This window comes from Protopterus annectens, chromosome 2.part0, assembly GCF_019279795.1.
Source record: "Protopterus annectens isolate FY-2018-M chromosome 2.part0, PAN1.0, whole genome shotgun sequence".
Lineage (NCBI taxonomy): Eukaryota > Metazoa > Chordata > Ceratodontiformes > Protopteridae > Protopterus > Protopterus annectens.
The window spans coordinates 905,205,163-905,215,691 of record NC_056728.1 but is presented as its reverse complement, the minus strand read 5'-3'; the positions used below and the strand labels follow the sequence as shown (position 1 = coordinate 905,215,691).

Genomic DNA, 10,529 nt, shown 5'->3' with positions numbered 1-10,529 from the left:
TGCAGGAAGAGGTTCATCCCCACAACTTAAAGCAGAAGAGGATTAATAAGTTTTTGTCCAGGTTCAAGATCTCAAATTCAAACCCCCCCCCCCAAAAATAGAATTTGCTGTTGCACTAAAATGGTCTGGGGTTCAGAGTTACATTTTACTGTTCACACCTCACCCATCATTCCTGAAGGGGGGGGTGAATGTTAAAGGGATTAGTAATAGAGCAGCAACAGCCTAAACACATGAATCCATAGTTCAGAGCGAAGGCTACACAGTAAAAGGTCACTGATGAGAAGTCAAATGCTTAAACTGAGCACTGAGTCATTCCATGTGAAGGCAATGGGAGGCTAGGGAATCAGGGCACCTTGACACCAACTCATATACCTTTGAGCTTGCATAACATTATGCTCCTCACATACTCCATTACATATTTCATCCCAAGTTAAAAAATGTTTCCTCCATCATTGTGACAATCAACTTCTACTTCACATGGGTACACCTACAATGATCCAGAAGGCTCAATTTTCAGCGCAACATTTAATCTAAAGTGGACTGAGGAGTGGAAGTAAAGGACAGAATCTCAATGAGACCAGGTGTACACAGTTGGTAGTTATGTGAAGAAATTGGGCAATGCCAAGCTTCTATTATTCATTCTGGCTGCCACTGCAAAACGTTTTTGACGCAGCTCAACCATTACATAAATAGTACCCTCCCCTGGAGCAACTGTTTGATCCTTATACAATTGGGGTATCACACCACACATGCACCATTCACAATACCCTCCAATTTGGGGAGCACTTACCAGTTAATTTTGCACCACCCCTTCTGCTTCACCTAGACTACAAACTACATTTTACTTGAGCTTGGGATGTTACTGTAAGATAAGAGTGCCATAATAAGTTAGAAATCGGCTGAACAGGTTGTTGACCCAGACTATCCCAACAAACAAAATGTTCCCAGGTTTAGGCATGAGTCCCCACCCCCACCCTACCCATGAAGAAACCTTGCCACTGCCACCTCCATGAAATCCTTGCCAAGTCAAGTGGGTCATACAAGACTTTTGTAAAGAATCCAGAAGATTGACAGATCATGAGTCTCTTCCAAATTTGAACAGAGTCTCAACTGTACCACAATGTTTTGTCAAGTTAACACCATCAATTTCCAAATCATTTTAACTCAGAAAGGACACAAGTCTTATATTAAAAAACTATATTTATTGTCAGAATAGACAAGTTGTAGTTGGATTTCTTTAACAGAAAACAAAGTTAGCAGTAAAAATTCACTGCTTCAGTACCCAGTATTGAAAATGAAAGTACTGTAGCACAAAGTCACAAATTCCTCATGTACAAAAATTGAAACTTGGCTTGACTGGGAAAAAAAAAAAACAGTTAGTGCAATATGCTTCGCTAGACAAAATACTGAAAAGTGCGGATGGTAGAATGGTAGAAGACCCAAACACCAGTTAAAGCATGTGGACTAAATTAAATTGGAGGGGGAGGGGGTCTCTGGAATTTAGTGTTCTTCCTACCTAAACAATGATCACCCATGTGTAGTTAGAACTACCACTAGTTTGAGAGAGTCAGACTATTTACACCAAATTTCATGCTAGCATTTATCACAACTCAGAACAGATTTGTGGTTATTATGATACCATCCCCCGAAATACATGGTACCAAATAAAGTGGACTGCTCATCCTATTCTAGTGCAAAGAGTTGACAAATGCATTCCCAGCCATTAACACAAACTGTACATGGTGTCCAAAAATGAAGATAGACCCCCCCCCCAGACCCTGGGCACACACATACAATACACACAGAGGGACAGACCAATACTGCTCAAGCTTACGTGATCATGGTTAGACATTCTGTGATTACAGTGTTGTCTGTGGTTACAGTGTTGGGGGAGGGGCTGGGGCAACACTAGATAGCCACCCTATACAACCAGGGCTCTCATAAGGCCCTACGCACACCTTTGCCATTTAGGGTAAAAACACCAATACAATACAACTTTATCCCCACAATATAGCTTATCAAACTTTTTTTTCCATTTAATTAGAAGTCTACGTGCACCATCAATTAAAACACAAACAAGTACGTCTTGTAGCATAGCAGCATGGTACGATCTGAAACGGCATCCTTCCAAATAATCACAGCACAGCCATATAAACAGTACGGTTGCATCAAACACGATGACACCAGCAGTAAATCAAAGTGCTGTGTTACAAAAGCCTTTTACGTTTTTATACAAAAAAGTTTTGCTCTTGGGTAAGATTAACAGTATTACTACTTTGGCATAAACTGCAGCAGCACCACAACTACGTGGTAAAGCTACCGCAGACTTACCACAAACAGTAAGTTTACATATCACTTCCATGATGTGCCCCAAACCCAAACCCAGCATTGCACATTAACAAAATAATTCAATATGGCTAACAAGACTTACAAATGACAGCTGTCAAGGATGGAGGCTTAAGTTGGGATGCCACCACATTAAAACGGAATTTAACTTGAAAGTAAAACAGCACTTGAACATGAAACATTCCATCACTACAAGGTACAACTTGCAACTAAAAATACTGAGTGTTACATTAACTACTTATTAAAGCTGCCGTTCAACATTTCCGAGGTACAAAAATGCCTCAGCACTCTTCAATAATAGTTGAAGCCAGAGAAGAGTACAACTTCTTTTTAACAAGTCGAAAACCTGGACTTAATCGGAGTGCATGCCTGAAAGTAGGTGCGAAACATGTTCGAATGAAGAAGAAATCCCTGAGACTGGGCCAAGCATCCTCATCCTGTTTGAAAACGAGCGTTAACTCAAAAGTAGGAACTACACTACAATCATAAACAATTTTATCAAGCTTTTTGCACATATTCTCGATTTCCAAGTTTATATACAGGATACATCCCCTTATACCACAAGGCTCAGTGGAGGCAAGGCGCAGCACATCGCGTGCAATTCTTCTGGTAAGTTTTTCTGGGACCAAAACCTCTGAACAGTGCAGTTTTGTGTGCTTTGCTCTAGACAGGCATCCTTCCAATATTTTGGCCAACTGCTGACAAGCCAAGTCTTCTAAAACTTCCTCACACAGATTGGGCTGTTTCACCATATGATCCCAATAGTCGGTGTCTACATAAATAAATAAGTGGGGGCGGGGAAATTAATATTCAGTTAGCAACAGAATGACAGTTAACGGTTTACAGTGAAAAAAAAAATAAATAAAACACACTTTCACAAGGTTTAATACGGAGATTAGCCAAAATGGGGACAAAAACAAGCGAACAGAAATCACTCACCGCTGTCAATGATCTCCTTGGTGTAATACCGACCAACTAAGTCTTCTGCAATAGTCGAGTTTTTGTTTTTCACAGTTCCGGTTGCTACCATTATTAACGATTGGGTTCTCAAAAGTGCTACACGTAACGTATTCTTTTTCTCCAAAAAGAAGATGAGTTCCTAAAAATACATAAACAAATATTCACAAACGAAGGTAAAACAATGGAAGTATCAAATGACAAATTATTCCTAGTTGAAAGTCCATAAAACACATGGATCCCAAAAAACAAAGACAATTAAATAAATACAAAGCTACAAACACTGCAATCGACCGCGGTGCGAACCCCTGAACTAATCTATGCACGATATATTTGTTTTAATAACATTAACTCCGTTAAACTATTGAATCATATATTACATAAAAGCCCCTCGCTCTCCGCAACAAACAAGATCCTACTTGCTCCGAAATGGTTTAAAATTTTAGTACATGCCAATACAAGACCGCGCAGTAAGTTAATTGTACCTTTCCTTCTCTTTTAATAAAGTGAATCCAGTGCCTAAAAATAGGTCCTTCTATGTGCGAGATCAACAATCGGACTGGATGAAGTTCAAACTAAAAAGCTACTAATGTTGCCCAAAATTAAAAAAAAAAAATCACACACCCCCTGACACACTCACATTCACACAAACTATCACACACACTAGCGCACTCCAACCAAGTCAAAAAAATACACGTTTGCAGGAGTATTTATTCCCAACCATCCTCATTATACTAGACCCCAGTCAACTACGAAGAGCAGTAACCAATCATGGTCTGTTGAAACAGTCACATGCTTTAGTTTGATACAACCCATCGTTAACCTCGTACTGTTTGCCAGTCAAGCTACTTTTTACCTCTTAACGCCTTAGCGACTCAAAGGGCCAATGAGGTGTTCGAAATACTGATTGGCTGTACGTTCCTTATAGCGACCAATGGCCTGCGGCTGTGTTTCACGTTACTACCTGCAACGACCGTTGTGATCTTGCAGATTATTTATTATTGTTGATTTGTTTCAGAAGTGTTTTGCCTAGTTAGGTTTAAACCTTCAGTTAAGCTTATGCGTTATATATATTTTGTACCCTTAAATACTTTTTAAGACAGTCTGTTTGTAGGAAAACTATTATTTTTCTAGTGTTTCTTAATCATTTAATAAACTAAATAGGTTCATAGGTTCATACTAGGCTATCTAAAGTTTAAGTGTGCATGTTAACTTGTATTGTTCTGGTTTCTAAGTGATGCTGTTGCATTGCAGCTGCTGCACTGACTTGTCCCAATGATATACAGCAGTCACATGGACTCCTCACCCTTAATGAGAAACGTAAACAAGTCTATACCACAGTGCAGCAGTAACTTGAGTTCAGTGGGCTGAACGTGCAGCGTTTCAGTTGTGCAGTAGTGTCTGTTACCGAGTTTTGACTTTGTTTCTTATATTTAATGGGATTCCACCAGATCAAAATAAAGTAAATCAACATGCTATTTGTATTTTGTCGTTATAGCAAATAGTAGTACACTTACAGATAAGGCGTGTCATACTTGGGGTCTTTTGACATGTGTTGTTTAGTGCTTGACATTCCTCTATCGTATGTCTGTACAGTATTGTTAGAATTTCTACTCTCGAAACAGGTCATTCAACCCAGACCAGTAGAATCGGTCGGGGAGACGTTAAGGCTCAAACGCTGGAAAGGGACTCATGAGTCGTGGGCGGAGTTGTGTTTGTTGCGTGGTTACGATTCCGGTACGCGACGCAGAAGGTTCGGCGTTGCAAAAAAAAAAAAAAAAATATATATATATATATATATATATATATATATATATATATATATATATATATGTATATCGTCAATCTGAGAAGTTTGGTGGGCAAGTCAGTCTGTTTGTTAGTGCTTGGTGTATTGTGTAATTCACAATAGCCGCTATCAACCGTTTTGGCCACAAAAGATTAATAGAGCCAGTTACTGGATGAACGTAGTTTTTGCGGGCTCGTATAACTGTATTCATTCCCGGAGGTGCTTCTCATACCGCTCAACTGTCCCAGATTTTGACACTTCATCTGTCTCTCTTAATCCGTCCTAAAACAGGTAACTTTTGAAGATGTGGTGGTGAGGTTCACTTTATAATAGATTTCTTTTACTTCAGAAACTGCGTATTAATTCACATTAACTTATTCTGTTAACACCTCATTTTAAAAAGTGTCCCTGATTATTTCTGGATTTGTTCTGGATTCGTTTGAGATTTAGTTGACAGCTATGCTTCAGATATAAAGTATGATCAATCCGTAACTGTCTTTATTATTAACCATGTCTTCGTTCTAGTTAACTGTATAACGTTGTGTATACAATACACAACAGCAAATACAATTTTACTGTTGAGTCACTGTTTTACATTTGGTAATATTATTCTGTTGGTTTGTACTTGTTACCGTTCATATTCTGTTCGCTTCTGTGTGCGCAGGTATACATGCTGTCAGCTCTGTTGGCAGCACAAGTGTTGTCTATACATGTATACATACATCTCAACTGTTCCCGATTTTCAGGATGTCCCTGCTTTTCACTCATATTTTCTCTCTGCCCCTCTTACTTAATCCCTCCTACAATTGCTGACACTATTCATGGAATTTCATGAAACTCCTTCCTTCCATGTGAAGAAAATTTGTGGTACTCTTATTCTGAATTCACTGACACCCCTCCCTATGGTACACCATGATATGTACAAGTATTGTTCAACAAGCCATCAGAGGAAAAACTGTATAGTATAAACTGCATCCAGGAAAGAACCAATGCAAATGGAAAATGATTGATGTGTATTAGAGCAAAGCAAAATACAATGAACTTGCAAACAAACCATTCTCGTAAAATACTTAATGAAATAGCATTTATTCATTCATTCCATTAAAAAAACAGCCTTGATGAATTAAGAACACATATACCCCATTACATAGCATTCATTGAAAGCCAAGTCCAATGAATAAAAATAATAATTAAGTAATAACAGATAAAAACAGCCTTGGTGACTTGAGTTTTTTTATCTCTTTTTTTTTTCTTACCAGCCCCATAAAAACAGTGAAGCACTCACTGCAAGTCCGTTCAGTAGAATTAATAAAGTAATAATAGATAAAAACAGCCTTGCTGAATTACTTAAGAACATAGATCTATGCACCCCATAAAACAGTGCACAAAATCCCTGTCTGCCATGTATACCAACGACAAATGCGCTATAACCGGTATTGGCAAGAAATTGCAGGAGGATACCCCACAACATTTTGCCTGGATGCTGTACATTCATTACAAATCAGACACCTCTTCGGAATCAGAGACAGGGCAGAAATAATAAGACAGGGCCACTTTTGTTACTGCTCAGTTGCAGAACAAGACAATGTCAACTAATATACATTTTTCTGATGCAAAGAAGTGTATTTTATGATTCTAATTATTGTCATTATTAAGTACAATTCACCACCTGTTTCTCCAAAAAGGTAATCTGGTTGTGTGCAAAGCCAAACTGCATTTATACATTACCTTTTAATTTGAGACACCAGTCCACCAGCAGTCCTGTCAACCACAAAATTGATATCCAGATTCTGGTCTGGATTTACTGATGGGTAAAAAAAATATTCCAGAAATAATAATCAGACAGGGACCATTCAGGAGTAATTAAAATATTAGTACTGTGTTAACCTGAGCCATTGACCGAATAAGAGAATATGAATTAATATACATTTTTCTCAAGTAAAGTGAAAGCCTGTATTATAATAATTCTTCATTTTTTTTCTAATTGTTGTCATTATATATTAAGTGCAATATAATATAAATATAGATCAATCATGAATCAGGACTTCAGTGATTTCATAGACAGTGCAGAGGAGGGCATGTAGTGATTAGCTTTTCCAACTTATGCCGGGTACATTTGTTCCAACTAATACCCAGTCACTAGCTTGCTGATAGCAAATGAACACGATAAATGAGGGTTAGAGAGGAAATGGGAGAAATAAGGCTGACTGAAGCAGAGAGAAAATCAGAGGACAGAGGAGGGGTAGTGTCATCAATTGTGTGTGAATGGGATGGGTAGGTCAAGACATGGTAGCTAATAAAAAAGGAAGCAAATGTATCAGGAGAGAACGTCTAATGGGGTAACAGAGATTTAATGTGTGTTTTTTGCTGAAAGAATCAATGGCTACCCACAAAATGTCACATGCTGAGTCTTCCACTATTTTATCAAACCAGCCTGAGCTAGCATTGTTATGCAGTGTATCATGTATATTTATTCCCTTCACTAGGATGGAAGGTTGATAAGTAAAGAATAGCAAGTCCTATCTCAGCAGATTGGAAGTAGGAGGACCATATGCACTGTTTATTCTAAAAAATGTAGCTATATCACATATCACAAGACAACAGCAGCAGAACAACAGAAAGGCAAAGATATGGAACACTGAGAACAGACTTATTAGAGCCACTTACTGTTATCAAGGCACCTTTTGACTATTGACATTCATGTTGGAGTGATGTCAGCTTTAGTAGCTGAACACTTTGTAAATGAGTGGGTGACCAAGGATTTGACACATATTTCACTTCCTCACTGGTTTGAGTCAGTTCACCTTAGCAGTTGCAACTGCAGCTGTAGAAACTGCAACCCACACATGCATTAAAACTAGTATTTGGAAGATGTCCTTGACAGATGAAAAGGAACATGGAGTGGTGATAAAGGACATTTGCACTGAAGACTGTTTATAACTTGCAAAGTCAGTGATAAATGCATTTGACTTACTTGTTACAACAGGACAAGAAATCATCATTATTCAGACAATGGAGATGGTCAAAAAGGAAATATTGTCCTGAGCTTTGGGCACCTATCTTTTAAAATTGATTATACCAAGTGATTAAGTTTACTTGTGGTGGCATTTTAGGTGCAGTGTATTCCATAACTACTTTTTTGTTGACATACAGACTACAATGGTAGTTTAATGCAGTGTTTAAAGAACTGGAGGCAGTATGAAGTGAAGGTTTATTTGCTATGTACTTCTGTAGAGTGTCCAAACTACAGTCATGCTTTAGGGAACTTGAGTCAACCTTTACAAGGGGTGAATACTTGTTGATGGGTGATCCCTTGTTTTTTATATTCTACACAAAGCATATATTCAGACATTTTCTGACATGATGTTTGGAATGGTCATATATAATACGACAGCTCTTAAAATTATTATTAATCTAATGCTGAAGATGAAACATGGGAAAATGCCATGCCACCCACTTTGAACATAAAAAAGCCATGAAACTGAACTAAGTCATCATTTTATACCGCAACAGTTAAGACAAATGTACTCCATGAAAGGCCAAGATGTATTGTTTTCACTTGGGATGTGGTTATCCACTATTTGCCTTTTACCATTTATTCAAATCCTACAATTTCATATTAAATAAAGAAAATGTGTTATAAAGGCACATATTTTGTTACTTTGTCAAATGAATCATGGTTTAAACTGACAGACACACAATTTATGTTTAGAGGAGAGGTCAGCAAGTGGGGATCAATATCAAAGGACAGAAAATAGTGAAATGTAGCCCACTGAAACATATTATGGAGAAGGTATTTTGTGTTCTGCCCTGTGAATTACATTTTTTGAGGGGGTCTATTGCTTTTCTTGTGAAGTTATGAAAAACATACTCCCTTGTGTCATTGCTTGAGAAGAAACCTGTAAAACTGCCACTTAAGAGATTGGTTAGGCTTTTATAAATTTGTACAGCACCACATCAGCAAAGGTTTTTGGATGGTGAGCACCTCATCTCATGCAGGTTTAATGCAGAGTATTTGTTCTTATTCTACTTCTTGTTCACTTTGCGTAGATGTTAGTGGTAGCAAATCCTGCTTTCTGGGATGCCACATTATATCTGTATTATGCCAGCTGATTGTCTACAAGAGTAGTAGAGAGTCGAGCAAGAGAAGATATTTAGATGACAGCAGAAATTTATCAAACGTAATCAGAAGCAAGGTGTGAGAATTTCTTAAGATCAGGTGGTGAAACAATTTTATAAAGTTGTCTGGAACTAATACAAGAAGGATTTCAAAATCAGGGACAAAAGGCCAACAATCTGGAATTTTAATTAATATGCAAACTACGTATTTGTACCAGTACAGCTCTTATTTGTATAAAAATTATAGGATGCAATATGCAAAGAAAAAAAATGTACATATAAAATAGCATAACATATGTTCTTGACCCTGAGACACCTTGATAAAGAGTGTGTCCTCTGCAAGCCCAGCTTGGAAGATGTTTGAAGTTTCCTGATTTGGCTGATGAGATATATGCATATAAACAACTTCCAAATTCAGAGACTGAAACCTGAACATTATTAAAACATTACTTTCTAAAACTATAAAAATCCAAGCCACTTGGCCTTCAGTGCCTTAGTTTATTTATTATTTTTATTTTACATTTGTTGACTGGGCTAGTCAAACTGGATACATGTCCATTTTCAGTGGAGGCCCGGGGAGAAAAGCTTTGCCTTTCAGTAATTCTATAAAGTAGCCTAACTTCTGCAAAGGCAAACAATATGCACACATTTTGTTACATATTTGTAAGGAAGATATTGTTCAAAGTCATATTAATTTGCGTGACTTCTTTTATATTGTGCAAATCAACCTTTTAAACACTGCATTCAGGCTTGATGAACATCAATAACAAACACATTTCATAGGTAGGTACTAGGCTGTCGGCCCAAGGGCCTACGTAAGCCTAGCTAATAAGGTTCCATGGCTTACGCCACCCAAGAAAGTTATTTTCCTGTGCCACTGTCGAGCAGAGACACAGAAGTGATCCCCGGGGTGTATTTCCTATTTCCCATCCACTCATCAAGATTTTTCTTGAAGAGTGCTAATGAAGAACTTTGCTTGACATAGATGGGTAACCTGTTCCAGAGTATGGGAAGTCTCTGGGACAGGAATCTATCCCTCCAACATGTCCTGTTTATTGTGGTGACAAGGTTTAGGTCCCTAGAGCATGTAGCTCGGAGGGATTGGGATTTCTTTAGGTGTAGCATGTCCCAACAGCTCTGGGTTTGACATAGCTTTAGATGTTAGGCAGAGATCACCTCGGAGTAGGCGATATGCTACGGAGTAAAGCTGGAGTTTTTTGAGGCGGTCAGTGTAGCGCATTTGTTTGAGGCGAGTAATCCTCTTTGTGAGGTACTTCTGTGGCCTTTCCAGCTGCTGCAGATGTCTTGTGAGGTACTC

At 38.1% G+C, this 10,529-nt stretch overlaps 1 protein-coding gene across 1 annotated transcript; it reads right to left on the bottom strand.

Annotated features, from left to right (window-relative positions):
• Positions 1–1,182: 1,182 nt before the first annotated feature.
• LOC122793289 (DNA damage-inducible transcript 4-like protein) lies at positions 1,183–4,051 on the bottom strand. Its single transcript, XM_044061157.1, has 3 exons — positions 3,789–4,051; positions 3,286–3,445; positions 1,183–3,118 (listed from the first exon to the last, which is right to left on the bottom strand). Exons 2-3 carry the CDS (start codon positions 3,374–3,376, stop codon positions 2,628–2,630), a joined length of 582 nt encoding a protein of 193 aa, XP_043917092.1. The 5' UTR covers positions 3,377–3,445; positions 3,789–4,051; the 3' UTR covers positions 1,183–2,627.
• Between the last annotated feature and the right edge of the window lie 6,478 nt (positions 4,052–10,529).